At 39.9% G+C, this 23472-nt stretch overlaps 1 protein-coding gene across 1 annotated transcript in view; it reads left to right on the top strand.

The window, feature by feature from the left end:
• The window catches only part of Slc17a8 (solute carrier family 17 member 8), a 60803-nt gene extending 39955 nt beyond the window's left edge, over nucleotides 1-20848 (top strand). Inside the window, exons 9-12 of the mRNA XM_008851147.2 lie at nucleotides 3172-3304; nucleotides 11802-11912; nucleotides 17067-17194; nucleotides 19663-20848. Of these exons, the coding sequence (XP_008849369.1) occupies nucleotides 3172-3304; nucleotides 11802-11912; nucleotides 17067-17194; nucleotides 19663-20007 (717 nt within the window). The 3' untranslated portion in view covers nucleotides 20008-20848. The remainder of the gene's footprint in view (nucleotides 1-3171; nucleotides 3305-11801; nucleotides 11913-17066; nucleotides 17195-19662) is intronic.
• Nucleotides 20849-23472: the final 2624 nt, after the last annotated feature.

Raw genomic sequence — 23472 nt, 5'->3', positions numbered from 1 at the left:
AGTTTAAAAAAAGAGTCAGTTTAATACTATAACTACTTAGTAGGAAACTAGTATTAGGTTCTCCCTTATGTCCTGTGACCTGTCTAGCCTCAGGTTCCTAAGCCTGATATCAATGTTAGGTATGTGTTCCATCCTAGGAAGTGGATCTTAAATACAATTAAAAAGTGGTTGGTTACTCCCATAATATTTGTGCCACAATTGCACTGGTGGACATGTTTTGCCAGGCCAGTTGTTATTGTAGTTCACACGATTCACTGCTGGGTAAGGTTGATGATTATTTTCTCCTTCTGGTAGCTTGCATAGCACCTTACAGCAGTATGAATGCTAGCCAGTAGATGTGAGGCTCTGAAGTCAGTAGCAGCTTGATTTCTCCTTCTTTTTGTTATACAGCTCATGTATGTAGTATCTTCAGTAATAGGGTCTTGCTATCTGGTTCTGGTGGCTAACCAAGGGTAGGGCCAAAAGCCAGTATTGTTTGAGGGTCTATAGGACCTGTGGTCAACAGCTTCCAAAGAGGCATTCCATTCCTGGCACTGAGTTTATTTATTTATTTTTAATTAGCCTATGATGTCTAGAAAAGGCAATGTCCTCCTGTTACAGGATAACCCCTTTAATCTCCTTTTATGATATATATGTATATGCTTTAAGAAGCTTCTATAGTGGTAGGTTTCCATATGGCTTTTTCTAAAGGCCTTTAGTGTTACTTATCCCTGCACACACTCCCTCCTCTGCCCTGCCCTTCCATTCCCCACCTCATTTAACCATTCTCAGTCTAATGTTCCTTTTCCCCTTCATATCACCACATTCCACCATCTCTCCCAGGAAGCCTCCCCCTACCACGGCCATTTAGTGGTTTCTTTAAAAATTTGTTTAAATTGAATTTTTGTGTACTTCATATAGAACGTCTTAATCAACGTTATACCCGTTCCCCATTGGCACCTGCCCATAACCCTACCCGCCCACTGGAGTTCATATATTCTGTCATTTGTGTTAAGGCCTGTCATGTCAAGTTAGTGTCCCCTGATGCTTCTTAGTGCAGGTTCCTCCACTGAGGTCTAGTTAGCCTATCTGAAGTTCCTCCCTTTAAGAAGATCAGCTCTTCCTCACCCAACAGTAATCAACTGCCAACAATTCTTTGACTAAGATTGGGGCCTTCTGTCCATTTCCACAGTTCTGTGCTGAGTTTTTGTCTGCTTGAGTTGGCATGGGTCTTGTGCATGCTGACACCATTGCTGTAGGTTCATATGAGCAAGGTTCCACAGGAGCCTATAGGACTCTGTTTCCATATGGTCATGCATCTCCTTCCTGGCTCTTACAGTCTTTCTGACCCCTCTTCTGCAATGGTCCCTGAGCCCTGGGTGGGTGGATTTTAGTATAGGAGTCCTGTCCAAGGATCTGCACTCTGTAGACTCTACATTTTGGTCATTTGTGACCTTTTGTGTTCCTGGGCCTCTGCTGCATGAGGAAGCTGCACTGATGAGCATTGAAAGATGCCGTAGAGTTCTCTTTATCCCTTTTCTATGTTCTGTGAGCATTAGGTGTAAAGGTTGCATTGTAGGTGTGCCATTTATTAGTTTCTTTACTGACCTGAATTCTAAAATTGAAGTATGCATATCTAAGATATCCAAGCTAGCATCCAGCTATGAGAGAGAACATGTGATGTTTGTCTTTCTGGTCCTGGGTTGATTCGATTCAAGATGATTATTTCTAGTTCCATCCATTTACCTTCAAATTTCATCCAGAATCTAGTCAATAATTTTGTTTTTATAAGGAGTTGCATAACACTCTTGTACATATACCACATTTTCATTGTCCATTCATCAGTTGATGGACATCTAGGTTGTTTCCAATTTCTGGCTATTATGAAAAGGGCAGAACAGGTATTTCTGTAGTAGGGTAGAGAGTCTTTGAGTATATGCCTAAGAGTGGTATGGCTGGATCATATGGTAGATCACTTTCAAGCTTTTCGAGGAGTCTCCACACTAATTTCCATAGTGGCTGCACTCCCTGCAGCAGTGGATTAAAGTTCCTTTTTCTCCACATCTCCACCAGCATTTGTCATTGTTTGTTTTTGGATCTTTGCCGTTCTGAGAGGAGTAAGATGAAATCTCAAAGAGGTTTTTAATTTGATGATAAAGATGTTGAACATTTAAAAAAAGTATTTCTCAGCCACTTATGTTTCATCTTTAGAGAACTCCCTGTTCATCTCCTTGCCCCATTTAAAAATTTTTTTGTTTAGTTCTTTTGGATGTTCCAAATATTAACCCCCTGTCATGGTAAAGATTTTTTCCCATTCTGTAGGGTTCCTCTTCATTTGAATGACGGTGTCCTTTGATATAAAGAAGCTTTTTGATTTCCTGTCATTCTCATGTCTTTTTAAAGGCTTACTGAGTCTAATCTGTGTTTCCAAACTGCTTTTGGGTATGAGTCAGTCCCTTGGAATCTGGTCTACCTACCTGGTGACACACCAGTAAGGAAAACTGACTCCCCCTCTCCCAGCTGCTATTAATCACTGATAGATCCTCAGCTAGGTCTGGGGCTTCTTGCCCACCCATCCCAATCCATGCTGAGTTTGTCTGGCTTGGGTTTTCACAGGTGGTCTTCTGCTTGCTGCCATAGTGCTGTGGGTTCAGATGTGCAACTACCCAGTGGGATCTAGATAGCACAGGTTCCTTATACTCCTCTACCACCTTTGGGTCTTAAAATCTTTAGGGAGGGAGATTTTGATGGTGAAATATAAGCTAATCATTGAGAAACAGTAAAGCTTCCTTTATACAAGGGAAAGAACAGCAGCCAGGCAGAGGCAGATATCTGCCTAGCTACAGATGCTGCCAGAAGAGACCATGGAACACCTAGCACAGTCATGTGATAGTGGCTGTCAAGTGTTCTTTTCCTGTGACAGGCCTTGTGCTGGCTACTGGGCCTGTTGTGATGAATAAAAGCTATCTCTGCCCTTAGGGCATTTTCAGTCTGGTGGAGGAGACAGTTGGTCTATACTCAGAATCATTCACCATTCATCACTTGATTGTTATGGCATTCAAACCTTCCTGGATCCCATATTAGATAACGAAATTTGCTGGTAGCTGTGGGATTGTGGCATGGAGGTGAGTAGGGAATTAGGGCGATCTCTTGGAAGAATTTAAGTTGACTCACTGATTCTTTTCTTTCCAGGTGGGTCTCTTGTCAGCTGTCCCACACATGGTGATGACAATTGTTGTGCCTATCGGAGGACAACTGGCTGATTATTTAAGAAGCAGAAAGATTTTGAGCACAACTGCTGTCAGAAAGATCATGAACTGTGGAGGTACTGTGGGCTTCCCAGGGGCTCAAGTGGATAATGTAGAATTAGAGCAAACAGAACTGAAGAACCTATTTCAGAGGCAATGTCTAGACACTATAACAGATTTTAAAGACCATCCCACAGGAGATTGTTGAGTATTGTGCATCACATCCCTACCAAGCAGCCATCTAGCCTGTATTCATATGCAAGCTGGGTCAGGACAACTTAGTTGATGACTGATGAATCAGGACATGCTGGAAACTAAAGAAACCCTTCTTTCATCCATTCTCAAGCAAAGTAACATAACTTCCAGCTGCATGTACCATTCCCACAATCCTTTCACATTTATTACTTGCTTATGTAGTTTGTTTCCTTTTCTCTTTTATTTCCCTGGCTTATTTGGTTCCTTCTTTATGTTTTGATTTTCAAAGGCAAAGCGGGAGTTAGGTGATTTCCCAGAAGTTGGTGTAATTGTTCATAAATCCCTACCATGTTTATACATTGCTCACTTTTTTTCAATCTCTCCATTTTCCTCCTGGCTCATCTGTTTTGCTTTTTAAGCGAGCATCCTGTTGAGTGCTTTGTGTGCTAGACACTAAATATGGTCTTTTATATACACTCTCTTATTTAATCCTCATAATCATCTTGTAGAGTGGGTATAAGTACAGGCAGAAATGAAGAACTGAGGTAAAATAAAACAGCTTATTCAAGTGGCAGATCCTGTGTAAGGTAGTGGGTTTGGCTGAACCCCCTGTACTCTTTTGTTGCTTCTCCAAGGGACTGGGTCAGAGTGACTGGGTAGGCAGCCAAGGATAGTGCTGTCTATGGTCTACTGGGTATTAAATAGGAGGCTGATGTGGGTCTGCTCTGACTCCAGGTTAGATGGCTAAGGTCCGAATGAAGCAAGTATGTGGAGAGATAAGAGCAGGCACAATCTGACCCATAGCATGACGGACATACAGTGTGACAAATGAGTCAAGACAAGGAGATGCTTGGGTCTGACCTTTGCTTCACCTGGTACATAGGAGATTGAAGTTTGACAGAGACAGACCTACTTTCTAGTGAGCAGGAGATGAAGTTCTGAGACGATGACTTTACCACCTCTGTTTATTCACATGTTGAATGGGACTTTACAGATGTGATTAAATTAAGGATTAAAAAATATTTTATTTTTTATGTGTATGAGTGTATTGCCTGCAAGTATGTAAGTGCGCCTGTGTCATGCAATGTCCAAGGAGGTCAGAAAAGGACATCAGATTTCCTTGAAACTGGAGTTATAGACAGTTGTTAACTGCCATGTGGGTGCTGGGAATTGAACCTGGGTCCTCTGCAAGACAGCCAGTACTCTTAACCACTGAGCCATCTCTCCAGCCCTGAATAAGGATTTCTTTTAAAGATAGTGTCTCATGTATCCCAGGCTAGTCTCAGACTTAGTACATAGCAGAGGATAGCCTTGAACCCCCGACAGAGCCTCCTGCTTCTATCTTCTAAGTGCTGTCACTATGCATGATTTATGTGGTGCTAAGGATCGAACCCAAGACTTTGTGCATGTTAGGCAAACACTCTACCAACTGAGCTAAATCTCTATATTAAGGCCTTGATATGGGGAGATAATCCTATGTTAGTTAAGAGGGCCCAGAATAATCACAAGTTTTCTGATGAGGGAAGATGAAGGATAAGGGTCATGGTGCTGGAATCTGGTCAGAGTGACACAGCTACAAGCTAAGAATTGCAAACCAGCACTAGAAACCCAGTGAAGGTAAGAACAGATTTCCCTCTGGAGTTTTCTTAATGAACAGCTGACAGCTTAGGATGGCACATTTAGGACTTCTGATTTCCAGAATGGTGTGATAATATGTGTGTACTGTCTTGAGTCCTTAGGTTTGTGGCAATCTGCTGCATCGACAATTAGGGGGTAATAAAATAGCTGGTGTCTCCCTCCTCAAATTAGCACATTCTGCACCAGCTCATGATCCTTCACACCAGACCCGGCACAAGCTTTCTGTCTATGACTTTGCTCACTTACTTTCTCTTTACTGCGAGTTCTGCTCACAGTCACCTCTCAGCCTAGTCTTTTCAACATGTCTGTTATGGTTTGGATATAAAATTGTCTTAAAGGGCCACATGTTGAAGGCTTAATCCCCAGCTGGTAGCACTGTTGAGATGATGAGGGCACTAACTTCATTAGTGGGCTAATCCACAGATGAGTTCATGCTGAATGGTCTGTTTCAAAGGTTAGTCCTGGTTGGAGGAAGCAGATCATTATGGGAAGGTCCTTGAGGGGTACACCTTGCCCTAGGCTCCTTATCATCACCCTCTCTGCTTGCTGGCTGCCAGGAAGTGAGCATCTTTCTTCCACTATGCCTTTCTAACGTGATGTACTGTCTCACCAAGGCTGAGAGACAGGGTCAACTGACTATTGAATGAGACCTCTGCAACCATGCACCACCATAAATTATTCTTCCTTTTGTCTATGTCAGGTGTTTTGCCACAGCATAGAATGCTGATTCTAACAACATTCTTCTAACATTCTAATGTTTTTTTTTTTTTTCCTCTTCTTGTGTTTAAAGAGCCGCATTAGCCTCCAGTGGCTCCTCTATACCCATATGACTTGGTTGACAAATTATCGCATGGTACTCTATTATAGTTCTTTCTAGAAAGTGTACTAGGCAGCGGGAAAGACATGTATAATGTCCCTGAGGCAAGCATGTTTGAGGACAGAAGGAAGGAAAGGCATATTGGGTGAGGTGGAGCATGACAAGAGAGGATCAGAATGCTCAGCTGGGGCTGGACCATGGGGGCCTTATAGCCATGCACAAAACTTGGGTTTTATTTGAAGTAATTGGGAAGCAACTAGCTTACACAGGGAAAGGAAATAATCTGAGTTATGTTATCTAATCTGGAGAATGGAATGAAGGGTGTAGATTAAAGTGGGGTGACTAGGAAGGAGGTGACTTCAGTTGTCTTGTCCTGGTGTCTTAAATTACAAATGGTAGCTGTGGAGGTGAAGAGATGTGGATAGATTTCTAAATTTTTTGAGTCAACTTTTCTCTTTTTAAATTTAAATTTATTTTCATCACTTTATCCTCTTCTATTTTTAATTAAATTTGAAAGACAACACACAAAGGGGACTGGAGAGATGGCTCAGTGGTTAAGAGCACTTGGAGAGGACCAGGTTTCAGTTCCCAGCACCCACATGGCAGCTAACAACTGTCTGTAACCCCACTTCTGGGGATCTAATGCACTCTTCTGGTCTCCATGGGCTCTGCACACACATTATGCATTTACATGCACACAGACAAAACACTCATACACATAAAAATAAATAAATTTAAAAAATTTAAAAGATAGCATACAAAGTAATAAATTTCATCATAGTCCATTTGACTTCTTCCCCCCAGGGCCATTCTCCATCCCCGTTGCCCTTGCTGACTCCTTTCTCACCTCAGCCCTCTTCTGGTTCATGCCACATGCATTTCATTACCCTCTCTCTACCCTCTTTTCCCCTCCCTCAAGAACTCTTCTTCCCATCTTATGATCTCTGTTCTAGTTTCATAATCTACACTCCTCCTGCATCACACACAGACAAATTAAAATCTAGGATCTTTGCATGAGAGAAAATGTGGTATCTGACTGTCTGAATCTGGTTCATTTCGTTAAACATCGATCTCCTGTTGCCTCCATTTTCCTGCAAGTGTCATGACTTCATTTTTCTTTATGGCTGAATAAAATCCATGGTGTATATGTACCACATTTTCTTTATCCATTCATCTGTTGATGAACATTGAGGCTGGCTCTGTTTATTGTCCATTGTTGTCTACAAACCCTGTGAGAAAGCAAACCTAACTACCATTTAAGGACTCAGGGCAACAACTAAATCTGACTTCTCCCTGCTGGGTGAGGTTGATGGATGTGGTAGTTGGGATACTCCTGAAGTAGACTTACTTAGGGGACCCCAAAAGTGCATTGGTAGTTCCATTTGTGTAACAACCAGATATAGGGGAGAAAAGGAAGTCCTTGACTAGAGTCTGGACAGAGATATGGACACTTAGAGTCCCAGCACTAGAGAGGCTGAGGAAGGAGGACTGTGAGTTCAAAGCTAACCTGGGCTATTTAGCAAGATCTTATGTCACTAACCCAACTAACCAACTAGCCAACCAACCAGCCAAACAATCAGCCAACTAAGCAACTAACCAAGCAACTAACCAATCAAATGAACACAACTAATAATAATATGCACTTCAGATTATAGTCATCAGAGTTAAATGAAACATGCATAAATACACATAGTATGGTTCCAATTCATAGGAAATTCTCAACAAATGTTAGTGCCTTTTTAGGGGAGGGAAGTTCAAGATACTGAAAAAAAGAACCCCAGAAATTTCCTCTAAGACCCCTGAGCATTTTTAAAGAAATATTTTACTTATTATTTTTATGTATATGAGTGTAATGACTGCATGTAAGTAGGTACACCCATGTTGTGCAATGCCCATGGAGGTTAGAAGAGGGTGTCGGATCCCCTGGAACTGGAGTTATGGGTGGTTGTCAGCTGCCATGTGGGTGCTGGGAATTGAACCTGGGTTGAGAGCAGCCAGTGCTCTTAAATACTGAACCATCTCTCCATCCCCAACCTTGAACATGTTTTGTGATAATGTCTTGTTCGTATTTAATTCTGCCCCAGTACCTGGAACCTGCTATTCCCTTCTTTTCTTTCTCTAGACAAAGAGGATGTACTATTATGACATTTCAAACAAGTAGATCAACTTAAGACATCATATTCAGTTCTACTTTGTGCTGCATCAAGACACATTTCCAAGATATTCAAGCACAAATGTCAAATTCTTGTACTCCTTAATACATACATCTGAAGTATGACAAAAGTAAAAAGTTTTAGGCTGGCTGAGTCAGTTGTCTGTGTGAACTTCAGACTGTTTTAATATGAAATTAAAGTTTCCTTAGGTCTTTATATCCTGGTGCTGTTTCTCTTGTCAGTACTGAGTATGTTAATTTTCTAGGATCTCTTGGTTTCTCCTGAAGTTCAAACTTTATCCTTAAGCTCCAGGAACACATGGGTAGCATCTTAACTGTAAACAGAAGCCATTTAGTCTTATACTCTTTTTCTTCCTTTGACATTCCGTTAACTGTTTGGTCAATATCACGTTCCTCATACAGATGGTTTTATATATCTAATCATATGTAAGTTTTATTAATTACATAATGTCTTAATTCTAATTCTTAGGAGTAGCTAATTTTCTGGCACAACATTTGAAAAAGTGTTAAGAGAGGTTCAGCTGGATGCTTTATTCTTCAAAACTATTTCTAAAACAGAAAACTAGGAAATTTTCTCTAGTATTTAAAATGATGAAACAAAATTAAGAAAAAGCAAATAGCAATGGTGTAAAACCTACTTTTTTTTTTCCCTTCCAGTGCTGGGGATTAAGCCAAGAGACTCGAGCATGTTTAGAGGGATTAAAGCCAGGGCCTTGGGCATGCAACCAAGTGTTTACCATTATTATAGCCCAAGCTCAAACCCACAATATTTTTTGCGTGTATTGTGTGTATGTGTGTGTGTGTGTGTGTGTAGGCCAGAGGTCAGTGTTCAAATCCACAATTATTCTGCGTGTGTATGAAATATGTATATGTCTTTATTACTCTCTACCTAATTTTAAAATACTTTATTTTTATTTTATGTGTATGACTGACTATATTACCTGTATGTATGTAAGTGCACCTGTGTCATGTGATATCCACGGAGGTCAGAAGAGGGCATCAGATTCCCCTGGAACTGGAGTTAAGATGGTTGTTAACTGCCATCTGGGTGCTGGTAACTGAGCCTGGGTCCTCTGCAAGAGCAGTCAGTGCTCTTAACCTCTGAGCCATCTCTCCAGCCCCTTCCACCTCATTTTTTGAGGCAGGGTCTCTCACTGAACCTTGAACTTGCTAATTGACTAGACTGGCTAGCCACTGAGCCTCTGGGATCCACCTGTCTCCATCTCTCTAGTACTGGGGTTACAGATGTGTGCCTCCATGTCTAACTTTCCTGTGGGTATTGGAGATCTGAACTCAGGTCCTCATGCTTGTGTTCAGCTACCACTTTCCCTATTGAGCCATCTCCCCAGATCACAAACCCACAATTTTAAAAGCACTATTGCTTCTCTCCTCAGATGGCTCTCCTTAGATATCAATCTAGGAGTTATTAATGCTTTGACCTTCTCAATAGTAGTTTTGAAAACATGAATTTAGAAAGGTAATTAGCAGCCAAGATCAATAATAGGTGCTATAGTTTGTACTTCAACCATATATACATTTTTAAATTTTTGTTTAAAAAACTAATTATGTTTCAGACAATTGCATACATCCATCTAATGTGTTTTGATACAATGTATTCACCCCATTACCCTTTCCCTCTGAAACTCTTCTTACTAATAAGTCCCTCACCTATTTCCATGTCTTTAAAAAAATATTCTTCTGGCTGGTCGTGGTGGCATACACCTTTAATCACAGCACTCGGGAGGCAGAGACAGGTGGATCTCTGTGAGTTTGAGTCCAGCCTGGTCTCCATGGTGAATCCAGGACAGCTGGGGCTACAGGGAGACCCTGTCTCAAAAAGACCAAAAAAAAATTCTACTGAATTTGATTAGGGCTTCTTGCATGTGCACGGGTGTGGGATTATTTACTAGATCACGTGCAATCTACCAGTGGCTACATCCTTGAAGAAAAATTACTTCCCCTCCTTCAGAAATCATTAATTATCAACAGTTCTTCAGCTAGGGTGGGGCCTCATGTGCTCCTTCTCGTTCCATATTGGGTGTTGACTGAATCTATGTAGTTTCATGTGAAAATGGAGAACAGAAGAGAAGCCCAAGAAGATTCTGAAGGTTTTTGCATTGGGTGCCTGACTATCATGTATGACTATGTGTTGCATTCAATAACTATGTAGCCCTGGCTGACCTGGAACTTCCTATATAGAACAAGCTGGCCTCAAATTCAGGGATCCAATCCGTCTCTGTATCTCAAATGCTAGGATTAAAGAAGTGCACTACCACGCCTAGCTGTGATCTCTACTTTTTTGGTAATGTTTTTATTAATTCTTTGTGAACTTCCATGCATTGTAGTTTGATCATATTCCTCCTCCTCCAACTCTTCCCAGACCCAGTTCCCACCTCCCTACCCACCTGTCTCTGCTTTTTTTTTCTGCCTTTTTGAGACAGGGTCTCCCTGTAATGTAGCCCCAGCTGGCCTGGTGCTCGGTATTTAGATCAAGCTGGACACAGTTGGTGATTCTGAAGTGGAATCTGGAGTCAGGCTCATCGGACTCTGTAGTGTGAGTCATAAACATAGGAGGCAGGAGATGAGGCAAGAAAGGACCTGGGGGGTGATAGTTTGCTTTGGGTTTTTAAGAGCATCTGTAAGAGAAACAGAGACTTGATTGGACGTGTTGCCTTGGAGGTAACTTTAGGACAATTGTGTAAAGCTGTCTAGAATCAGCAGATAGTTTCTAGAATGAAGGCCCACTAATTATCTCCCTTCCCAGGGTGCTTCATATACTGCAAGTGGTATTTATACCATCTTTCTGTCTGCTGTTAGATAAATTTCTTTTTCTTTTTGATGAGAAGAAATTTCTTCACAATTTTCTCATCTTTTTTAAATTTTTGTGCTGGACTCACTTATTCTGAATGAAAAGAACAGAAAGTACTTTTGTCTTGCTGTATTTTCTGTGCAAATGTCTCATATTTTTTTCTGGGGCCTGAGAACTTTGTGAATTAGTCAAAGGGAAGAAGTTTGCTTTGTGCTTCATCAGCAGTAAGGCACTTTTTGTTGTTTTGTCTTTCCTTGAACTGGGGACTAAGCCTAGAGTTTTGTCCATGCTGGGTAAGCACTGTACCACATACCTATCACCAGGTCACTTTTCATTTTTTTTTAAAATTTCAAAATAGGGTCTCACTAAGTTATTCAGACTGGTCTTGAACTCACTCTAGTCCTGGCTATCTTCAGCTTATGATTCTTCTAACTTAGTCCCAAGTTTCCAGGACTACAGACTTGAGCGTCAGACCCGACTGAGGAACTAATTTTTAATTCAGATAATCATTATAGCTTTTTTGTTTTATGAGAGATGTGTTGTCATGTTGCTTTTATATGGGAAGCTACAACTTATGTAATTAAAGGGGACCATTGATTGTATATAGAACATTTTTTAGCTTTTAGAATGATAGGAGCAACTGTCTATAGATTAATTAGATTAATCACATCTGTAATCCCAAGAGCATCATTGGAAACTACTGGGACCATTTGTTGTTCAAGGTGCACTAGGGTAAGCTGGGGAATTTACAGAACACCCAGGGAATTAGTATAGTCATGCAATCATGAGTGTCTGGGGGATAGTGTAAGTACTGGGCTAAGATGTACACGGCAATAAAATACAGGCTCATGGAATACAGGTTAATTCATATTTGACAAATCAATAGTTGAGGGGGAAATGAGATTCATTTTTATTTGTATCATCCTCTGTTTCTATTTGCAGGCTTTGGCATGGAAGCAACCTTGCTCCTGGTGGTTGGCTTTTCTCACACCAAAGGAGTGGCTATTTCCTTTCTGGTGCTTGCAGTAGGATTTAGTGGTTTTGCTATTTCAGGTAAAGTGTCCTTTGAATTTATGAACATTATCTATAGATTCATCAGATCTTAGGGAGAAGGAGAGACAAGGAAATTGTAATCCATCCTTTCAGTAGCCAAAAGATTCACGGGAGCATAGACCTTCATCTAGTGGAGTGACAGGTAAGACCACTGGAGATGCACTTAAGACCTGGAACTGCGTTTGGTCCTACTTATTCTGTCATGGGAAAAGACACAAGTGCTGCTGACTTCTCCGAGGCACAAGCAGAGCCACAGGCATGTGTCCTGGGCCAGCCTCAGGTCACAGCATACCTGACAGAGGCTCTTGTGACTTTCTCTGCTTTCCTGCTAGAGGACTCATGTTAATTCAAATGGCCGTGCCATTTGACGTGCACCCATAGCATCAGAACCTCTTAGAGTGGTTTTTAATGTCTTTTAAAGATTGTTGTCTACTTCATTATTTTCATTTTCTAAGCAAAAAAAAAAAAATCAGGTCTAGCGAGAGAGTGATGGGGAGGGGGTGACTTTCAGAGGAATAGCAATGATGATATGACTTTACCTTGGTCAAGCACAGACTCGGTACTGGGGTTGTTCAAAGCCTTCGAAGTCCTATTCTCATGGGTTCTTTCTGGCCCCACTCTGGACCTACTAAATCCGAAGTTCCTTAGGGCAGTTTCTGTGTGTACTGAAGTTCAGGAAGCACCGGGCTCCTCGTATGCAGAGTCATTGGACGATAGTAGCAGTAAGTACTTACAGCCTCATTCTTCATCTGGCACTGTGATAAGAGCTTTGAGCAACTTATTTTCAGAACATAAATTTTATGAGGGCAAAATCCCCCAGTGTTGAGAACAGTGCTGGCCTGGTGTGTAGTGTGAGAGATTTCAGGGAGTATTGGTGTTATTAGAGTCCCCAGTTTGACAGAGCAGATGCTGATGTATTGAGAGGACAGCATGCAACGGCGTCATGCCTTACGGACTTCAGAAGCTCCCTATGCAAAACTCAACGAGAATGTAAAATTTGGTTGTCTATTTTAAGACATGGGAACAAAAAATGTTATGTGGGGGCTGGAGAGATGGCTCAGCAGTTAAGAACAATGACTGTTCTTGCAGAAGACAGTTCTTGCAGAAGACCCGGGTTTGAATCCCAGCACCCGCATGGCAGCTAACAACTGTCCGTAGCTCCAGTTCCAGGGGATCTGATGGCCTCTTCTCTCCTTTGCGGGCATTGCACGACACAGGTGCACTTACCTACATGCAGGCATAACATTCATACATATAAAATAAAAATAATAAATAAAATTTAAAAAAATTATCTGCAGAAAAATTTTATGTAAGTATATCTATCCCACAACATTGTGAAGCAAGTAGTAATATCAATATTTTACTGATTTTCACCATTTTACTGATAAACTACCTAAAGCTCAGAGAAAAATGACACAGTTGCTGAGAAAGGGAAAAACAGAAGCACAGATCTGCCTGCCTCCAAATCTTTCCTTTTTCTAGGCCATTTGAAGTATCAAATTAACTGAAATTAGGGTAGCCCAAGCTACCCTAAAATGAGACTTGAAGTATCTATCAAAATAGAGTTAATTAGTAGCTAAACTAGAAAAGAAAAGAATCTATTTTAAAAGTAGCTTGCAGCTGAGAACTTGAGTTTGGAAGTGCATAGTCTTGGGCTTGAGACCTTTCTTGACCACTTACCACATTTGCTAAATTATGTAAATTCTGATCTAGAGATTTGGAGGCATTGACAGCAGCTTGATAGGCTGTGGGAGGATAACCTGAAGGCTTTCTCTCACACTACCCACCAGGCCAGTACTGTTCTCAACACTGGGGGATATTGCAGTGAACAATAACAAATGTTTGCCTTCATAAAATTTATGTTCTACTGAAAATGAGTTGTTCAAAGTTCTTAGCACAGTGGCAGATGAAGAATGAGGTTGTAAGTACTTAGTACTACTATCGTTCGATGACTCTGCATATGAGAAGACCAGTGCTTCTTGACCTTTAATATACATAGAATATTATTTAGTTTTCTGATTTAGTAGGTCCAGGATGGGCCTTGGGATTTTGCTTTTCCAACAAGCTCTGCATAGTGACCCTGATCAGCATCCACACAAAATTTTCAGCATTGGAAGGAACGTGGAGTCTTGTACATGCTAGACAAGCCCTCTATCATTGAGCTATTCCTCAGCCCTTGGCTTTTTTGAAACACCATCCTTCTATGTAGCTCAGCTTGATGATGAACCCCCTATATAGCTCATGCTAAGCCTCCAAATCCTCCTTCCTCTGCCTCCTGAGTGTCAGGATTACAAGTGTGTGCATTGTACCTGGTGGCAATCTGCATGTTGAGCTGCAAGAATAGAGCAGTCCTGACGTGTTTCCAGTAGGATGTTGAGGAAAACCTTCCCTTGATAACTCTGTGATACAAAAGAGATTCATATCCTGTCCCCAGAGATATTGAAGCATTCAGGTTCACATTGCTTCCTTTCTCCTGGATTGCCAATTAGATCTCAAGCAAAGGGAGAAAACCATAGCAACTGCCTTATGGCATTTACCCTATGTCGACCACTTTAAAATATGTTTTCCATCTTTGTTGAAATCCCATGAGAAATGCTGTACCCATTTTAGGAATGAGGAAACAGGTTCCTTGGATGATTGAATCTGCCCAAGTATACTGAGTGGCTTACATTGGGATACAGATGGATCTGACTCAGTAATGATGTTCTGGGAGGAAATGCAGCCACTGGGTGAGGGTGATCATCCCTCAGGATCTGCTATGTAACAATTTACTAAGGAACAAATAGTAAATCATGGGTGACAGGCACGATCAGGAGCTGATCAACAAGACAGCTGACACAGGTGAGGTTGGAAAGCACTCAGTGATGCCTGCTTTGGGAAACGTCTTACATGGTGAAGGAAAATGCTCCCAGCTTGTGTGTGATCTTTTTATGTGCTACAAAAACCTACTAATATTCCAGTTTCTCAGTGATTTTCCTGTCTGCACACCAAGACTGTGCAGCTAGAAACCCAAATGGATTTCCTCACATTATCTTTGGGTAAATGCAAATGTCTAGGCTGGCTTTGTATCAGAATAGAATACTCAACAGTCATATTAATTGCTTCGTATCTCTGGGTTCTTTTCTAATAAAGTAATTATTGCATCTAAATCACAGTCAGATTACCCAATCTTGCAGCTGTTTTGTGTTCTGATTGTCTGGCACTTTCATCTGAAAGAGAAGGTGTATTTATTGCAAAAAAGATTTTTAAAAATTTCTCCCTGAATCGAGGTAGAGAAGCAATCACCCAGATTAGATGAAAAAAATTGTTTTAAAACCTAGTATTTTGGTTCTCTGCACAGAACAGAGACTCAGAAACCAAATCAACAATCAGTCGCAGATTGGAGAAGGGCTCGTGGGGTCCCTACTCTTTACTCCTGAGCTATTGGCTACACTGATAGATTCTGGGAGAGGGAGAATCATTGTCTTTGATTGCAGACATACTGCTGAACCCACCAGCCTCCAGTGGATAGCTCCAAACCAATGGTCACACAGACAGTCCTGGTGAAACTCAGTGGTCACAAAACAAAACAAAACAAAACAAAACAAAACAAAACAAAACAGAGACAAGAATGTGAGAAAGAGATTTGTAGGCAAGAGGGAATGAAGATGGGGGTGGGAGAGTTAAGAGGGGGTGCAGGTGAGCATAATCAGTATGCATTATATACATGTATGAAACCATCAAAGAACAACTTTAATTAAAAAAGACACAAACCAAAAGAAAACAAAAGCATGGCCAAACAAAACCCACAACCCTTTGCTATAGTCTCAGTAACTTAAATGGGTAACTAATTAAACAAATATTTGAGGACTCCTCTAGGACAGATACCTTGCTAGCTCAGGGAAGACAGTGTAATCAGGACATGAGGCTGCAGCATGTGTGCATGTTGCTAGACATGGGAATGTGCCTGTGGCTCCAACTACTCAGGAATCCAAATCAAGAGGATAGTTCAGACCCTGTGCATTCGAGATGAACCTGAGACATTATCTCAAACACACAAACAAACAAACAAACAAATATTTAAAAAATTAGCAGAAATAAAGAGCATAAAAGTTGGCTTTTACTTCTAGTTACCATTTAATTAACATACATTAACTTAATTCTTATAGCAATTTTATAAAAATGATTACTTCAGTTTATAGATGAAAACACAAAGGGGCAAAGAAGTTAAATCTTTAGTCCAGGCTAGCATCTCAGGTAAGCTACCAGAGCTGAGGTCTTATTCTAAAATGCCTTCCTGGGCTCTCTATATTGGTAGAGTTGGTTTCTAGTGCTTTGAGACTTTTTCAGAGCTTTCTCCTGCCTCTCTCCTTCTCCTTCTTCTCTTTATTCTTTTCTCGGGTAAGTGAATTAACAGTGGCAACTTATTATTTTCCACTTCCAGCAGCATTTTCTTCAGATAGAAGACCTCAAAGACAGAGAGACGCTTCCCAGGAACAGTAGGGAAGTTACAGTGTAGTAAGAACAGTTTAGCTCTCCCCAAGGGCTCTCACATCTGTATTTCTCTTGAGTCTCATGTCACAGCAACTTTCAGAAGTGAATAGTCATATTTTCCCATACTTGATCACATGGTGAAAATATTTTGAATTTCAGTGTACAGATTTGAAATGTGAAAATGCTTTGTAAATTATCAAGGGTTCTACCAATGTTTGTGCAAATATTTACTACATGAAAATACCCTTTGCAATAAATTATGCAGCCATCAAGACAGACTCATCTATGGATGACTTTCAGGAGTGAGTGGAGAACTAGGCAAGACCATATTAGAAGGCAAGGTGTGGGTCTACAGGATTTGATTGTTTGCTCTGAATAAACATGGTCCAGGATTTGGGTTTTCATTTGGAGTTCCAAGCCTGTTGGGCACATATGCTATAATTCTCCCCATCAGCGCCTGTGAAGACATTGGTAATCAACCATAGATAGATAGCTTGTTTTCCTGCTTTGTGCAGACACATCCTGATGATATCCAGCCAGACCCTTTGGTAGAGTGTCCATTAGGCATATACCAAAAGAGATGAAATTGATAGATAAGCCTTGAAGCAAGCCACATATTTTCCAAAGAGCATTAAGAATTCTGTTCTCAACTCTGATTTTGAGGTTTTGGTTTTACCATAGGTTTTAATGTCAACCACCTGGACATTGCCCCCCGCTATGCCAGCATTCTCATGGGGATCTCAAATGGAGTGGGAACCCTCTCTGGAATGGTTTGTCCCCTCATTGTTGGTGCAATGACCAAGCACAAGGTAACAGTTTCCTTTGTGGCTATGGGCAACAGTATCACGGGGTGGAAGCACTGCCTAAACTTGAGATCTCAGTGACTTACCCCAGTGTGTCAGTATGTGTGTCCTTGACCTTGACTGAGTCTTGAACCACTTCCTCCTCTTCTTCCTTCTCTCCTTCTGTTTTATTATTAATCGATAGCACCAGGACTAATTGTTGTCTAGTGCCACAACTTTTCAGTTGAGAAATAAATTTTTTGGGAAGAGAAGTAAAGACCATAGAGACTGTTTAGGGACACAAAGAAGAAACTGAGGCAATCAGTTCGGGATGAATGAATTACTCAAGATTGTTTTATAATTCCGAGTTCTAAAATTTTATAGCCTATTTCCACTTATTACTTAGAATGTTTCATACAAAGTATTAGTGCAGCTCCATGCCTTGTTTAGAAGAAAGTAAACAAGACAGTAATGACCCTCTTAGGAACTGTCAAAGGGAGGCTGGAGAGATGGCTCAGTAGTTAAGAGCACTTACTTGCAACTCCTGCAGGATACACAGGTTTGGTTCCCAGCACCCACATGGTAGCTTAAAACTGCCTGTAACTCCAGTTCCAGGGCATCTTATGCCTTCTTCTGACCTCTGCAGGTATCATATACACATACGCAGGGAAAACACTCATATACATTAAAAAAAACCAAAATGCTTTAAGGGAGCAGCACTTAGTCTTTATTGAACATTTGTGGGACTTTTAATTTTTAACTTTTTAAGTTAAATTTTTTTCCTCAGGTAGGGTTTGGGTTTCTTACCCACTGGCTACTGGGCTAGGGAGAGACAGTCTCTTTCTAGGATGTGAGTCTTGGTGGGTTAACCTGGCTCCAGTGGATAGACCTACACTGAAGGATATTTGGAGACACAAATTAGACTCTATGAACCTTATTATATATATATAATAGAGTACATTAAATTGGGCAAGGGACAGTAAAGGGAAATGTGGATAGGAAAGGAGATATATTATAATTATATTATATGAAAATCACAAAACTTCAATTAAAAAATTCTAAAAGAAAAAATTTCTTAAGGTCTCTTATAGTCTGGCCTTGAACTTGCTATGCAATCAAGGCCAAAGCATTGAATTATAGGTGTGTGCCAACACACCCAGTTTGAACAGTGCTTGGGATTGGACCTAGGACTTGGTTCATACTGGACAAGCACTCTACTAACTGAGCTATATCCTCACCTTGAACTTTTGTGCATATATTGTAGCACAGGTGGGAGAGGGAGATCCCATAATCCATACAGAGTTTAGCTACAGGCCACAGAATTTCTGTATCTCTGTCAGTGGAAAAACTTTCAGGAAGCTGGGCTGGAGAGTTAGCTCAATAATTAAGAGCACTGGCTGCTCTTGCAGAGGACCCTGGTTTGGTTCCCAGCACCCACATGGTGGCTAACGGTTGTCAACATTGCAGTTCCAGGAGATCTGATGTCCTCTTCTTGCTCCCAGAGGCATTGCATGCACAGGAGCACTTACAGACACACAGGCAGAACACTAATTCACATAAAATAAAAGAATTTATTTAAAAATTCAGGAATCTGTTTTCTTCAAAAAGGAATTATTTGATGCCATTTTAAAATTGCTTTCTTAGTTAGATTGCTTATGTATATGACTTCAGAAATTCTTCCATATTCTTAGAGGAGAAAATGTGATGTAACTTTTCTTGCTTTTTGACAGAAAAAAGAAGGTGGGATTTTTTTGGAATAAGTAAAAGATGCATGTTTTTACCCTGTTCATGAGATGATGGTATTGGTAACATGACTATTAAATCTAAGTTACTATCTTCTACTAACTTCCCATTATTTTTATTTTGCTTTTTTTTATACAGAGACTATGATTATCAATAAGCTATTGACAGTCAAGGTTGAAGACTTTAATGGCTTAGACACTGTTGTATGTCCAACAACAGACAGGAAAGGAGAGCTCAGTTATTTAAAATGATGGGATCCTACAACAAGTTTAACTTCACCTATTGAGTGAAAGGAAACACTATTTGCATATTTAAAAAGTTGTGTAAGGGTGCGACATGTAGATTTACATGTTTATTTTAAAATATGTTTTTAAAATTAAAAACATATAGGCTGGGCATGGTGGCACATGCCTTTAATCCCAGCACTCGGGAGGCAGAGGCAGGTGGATCTCTGTGAGATTGAGGCCAGCCTGGTCTACATAGTTAGTTCCAGGCCACCTGGGGCAGAAGGGAGACCCTGTATCAAAAAGACAAATTTATATTTATGTTTATATTTATATAGTCTTATCTTTCATTTTTAAGCACTCACATTAAGTGCAGATCCTAGATGCTGATTCTAACACATGTCCATTCAGAAGCACAGAATGATCTTGGAGTGTCCAGATGCTTTGCTTCAGTGGAGGCCTTTAGGACAAGCTGTTAATCTCTGTTTTTGGTTAACACATTAATCTGTACTTTATTTCTTTGTTTAGACCCGTGAGGAATGGCAGAATGTGTTCCTCATAGCTGCCCTGGTACACTATAGTGGTGTCATCTTCTATGGGGTCTTTGCTTCTGGTGAGAAACAGGACTGGGCTGACCCAGAGAATCTCTCTGAGGAGAAATGTGGAATCATTGACCAAGATGAATTAGCTGAGGAGACAGAAATCAACCATGAGACTTTTGCGAGTCCCAGAAAGAAAGTGTCTTATGGAGCCACTACCCAGAATTGTGAAGTCCAGAAGAGTGAATGGAAGCAGCAGAGGGGAGTGACCTTTGAGAGGGAAGAGCCATTATCCTACCAGAATGAAGAGGGAAACGTCTCAGATGCATCCTAACATCTGTCTTCTCACCTAACAGTCAGAAAGCATCCATACATACTGCCTTCCCCATACCTCAGCTTGCCAGAGCGCCAAACCCTAGGACACTGGAGGTAGCAGGAGAGTAAATCAACAGACAAAAGAAATGCTTTCTTTAGTGACATGAGTATGGAGCTTGTCTCAGTTGACACAGTAGTTGCTCATCATTTTCTTTTGGGGGGGTGCAGATTAGCAGTTGATCATTCTCTCAAAGAACTAGTTATTCAGAAAGGAATGACTAAAAGAAAAAGAAATACCTTGTTCAGATAAACATAGAAGGAAATCCCCACATGGCCTGGAGGAGAATAAATGGTCACTGCTTCCATATCTTCTGGGCAGGCGTGCTGAGGAAGGTTTCCTATTTCTAATGAAGGGAACCTCTCAAGGAAGTCCTCTGTTGTGCCAGGTGCTTTATAAACACTCTTATTTAACCTCCACATCCCTATGAAATATATTTATTATCCCCATTTTGCAATTAAGGAGACTAAGAAACAGATCTGACCAAGGTCAGCCTGCCATGTCTGGAGCTGAGATTGGCAGAGTCCCAAATGAGTGGGAGTTTTAGGAAAAAAGATTCTATTCCAGTGTGGAAGACATCTTTAATAATGAAAACTGAAATTAGAATCAGTTGTTTTGTGTATAATTCCATGTTTTTGGCAGGTGTGTGTGTGTGTGTGTGTGTGTGTGTGTGTCTGTAAATATTTAGGTTAATGTGGCAGAGGGGATTAAAAAATTACATGAGGGTTTTAACTCAAAGACCTTTAGGGACTTATATTACCTGATGAGTCCAACAATTTGGTGAATCGATAGCTTTTTTCCATAAGAGTCTCTGACTATATGAAATTCCATGTTTTTGGCAGGTGTGTGTGTGTGTGTGTGTGTGTGTGTGTGTCTGTAAATATTTAGGTTAATGTGGCAGAGGGGATTAAAAAATTACATGAGGGTTTTAACTCAAAGACCTTTAGGGACTTATATTACCTGATGAGTCCAACAATTTGGTGAATCGATAGCTTTTTTCCATAAGAGTCTCTGACTATATGAGATATTCAAATAAGTTTTGAAAAGTCAAAGCAAGATAGCTCAATTTCCAGGAATCCAGTGTTCAGAATGGAAGCAAACAATATGTTCACTACTAAATTGAAACCCTCTATAGAATCAATAATTATTTGGCTAAATGGTATTCAGAATTACTTAGAAACCTTTAAGACATTTAATAATTTAAAAAGCGGGTTAATGCGTTTTTTTGGTAACAGCCTCTGAAAGAGTCTTTTGTTCAAACACATGTATGTCACCAGCCTTTTCTGAATATTATAGGGATATGATCAAATCATAAGAAATCATGGCTGAAGTATTCATAATGACTATTTGAAATGGTGTTCAGTGAAAACACAAAAATATAGCTGTAGTTTTGAGGAGAAACATTGGAATGAATATGTCTGCAACAACTAGACCTGTAACTGATGCTGAAAAAAATCATCTATAATTGCATTAGGCAATGCCATGGATACTATCTAAATATATTTAAAAATGTATAGTTGGCATATAAGAGGTTATTTGAAGATAAATTATTTTCCTGTTCATTAGTTCTGAAAATTTTATTTTTATTTTCAGAAGAAAAATTTAATATGATGGAAAAAATATAGATTGTAGTTTATTATAGTAAAGTATTTTTTTCTTAATTTCTTCCATTTTATTTCTGGTTCTGATTGTACCTAAGTAGTTATAATGTATTTTATAAAAAGACTAATCTTAGATTAAAAAGAGAATTGATGAATTTTCATTCAATAATATTCTTTATGTCACTTGTACATAATTTCTGTTATTAGACATCTTCAAATCTCTATTGAGTGAATCCGTATCAGCCCCTTAGAACAGTGCCTGGCATGTAGAAGTGTTCAATAACTATAAATCACTATCAGCATAATCTTTTAACTCTTGCGTGATCTTGTTATTTGTTAAAGAATGCTATGTCATGTCATCCATGGGTCACAGAGTTTATTATGAAAATTGTACTGTTTTCTCAGTAAAAAAAAAAATCAGAAAATGAAAGCCAGTGATTTTTCTTTGTGTTTGTCAATAAAGTAAAATACCTATATGTATGAAAAAAAGTCTCATGATAATATTTAAGGTAATATTGTAGATTGTGAAAAATCCATTATTTAAGTTGATGTCATACAGAAATACCACATTTTGTTTATAACTTGCCCTTATTATATTTTTAAGTGGAGAGCTGAATCATGGAATTAAAAGTTAAAGCACATTGCTTTGTTTTGATGCTTTATTCTGTGCATGTTAAATTGGGCTGACAACTATATTTGAATAACATTGAAATTAACAGCAAGCTTTTATATATTTTTGCTCCTAATGAAGGTGGAGTGTGAATTCTAGCAGGAAGGAGTTTGGGGAGGCGTGTTGGCTATTGAAATAAAGCTTTGCGTGTACTTTTCAAAGTTTTGAATATTCCTGAATATGAGGAGGAAAATAATTATTTTTTTAACGCATGCAGACCATGCGTTATGCTTGCTGGTTGTTAAATCCAACAGGTAAATATTGGAGTCCACTATTTCTATTTTATTTTGCCTACTCTCAAGCCCAATAAACCTATTTTTCCTTTTCCCTTATTGGTTAGGTTCATCCCATTGTCCCTTTGGTCAAGTTCAGAATCATCTTTGACTCAAGAAAATTATCAGAGTTCTCTTCTGCCAAGTTTATTTAGTTTATCTTTTCATATGTAGATCCATGTCCGATATCAACTCTGGAAAATTCTGCCATTATCTCTCATGATGCTGCTTTGTTTTTTGAGCCCAGTGCTTTTCATTAGGGCTGCTTAAAGGAGCATGGACACTTTACCACTGGCACTTACCACTGAAGAAAATGTCCCTTCTCTCCTAGCAACCATTATCTGCCTATAGATCCTCACGGAGGGGTGGGCTTCTTCCCTACTTCATCACAGGATGTTAGCTTTGGCCCAAGTTTGTGCAAGTCTTCTACAGGTAATCACAGCTGCTGCCAAGAGAAGCTTCCTCAATTATGGCTGACAGCATTTGTCTATGGGTATAAACATAAATAATTGTTATTTTTTTAAGGTTTTTTTTTGGGGGGGTATATCTTAGTTGGAGCCAATTTTGCCACGAAGATGGTTCCATTGGTAAAATAGTGGCATGAGTGTTTTTGTGTGTGGAGGTAACCAACTGCTTTCTGAGAAGACTTGAGGCCATCTATACATTCAACAGAGTATTAATATCCAGAATATACAAAGAATTTTAAAAAAGCATCAAGAAAACAACTCAGTTAAAAGAATAGGCCATTGATCTGAACAGAGAGTTCTAAAAAGAAGAAATACAAATGGCTAATAAATGTTTTAAAAAGTGTTCAACGAACCACGCCTGGTGGTACATGACTTTAGTCTCAGCATTCAGGAGGTAGAGGCAGTCAGATCTCTAT

Source organism: Nannospalax galili, unplaced genomic scaffold (genome assembly GCF_000622305.1).
Source record: "Nannospalax galili isolate Female #2095 unplaced genomic scaffold, S.galili_v1.0 scaffold885, whole genome shotgun sequence".
Lineage (NCBI taxonomy): Eukaryota > Metazoa > Chordata > Mammalia > Rodentia > Spalacidae > Nannospalax > Nannospalax galili.
Note: the sequence above shows the minus strand (reverse complement) of the source record. Positions and strands in the feature narration are given on the sequence as shown.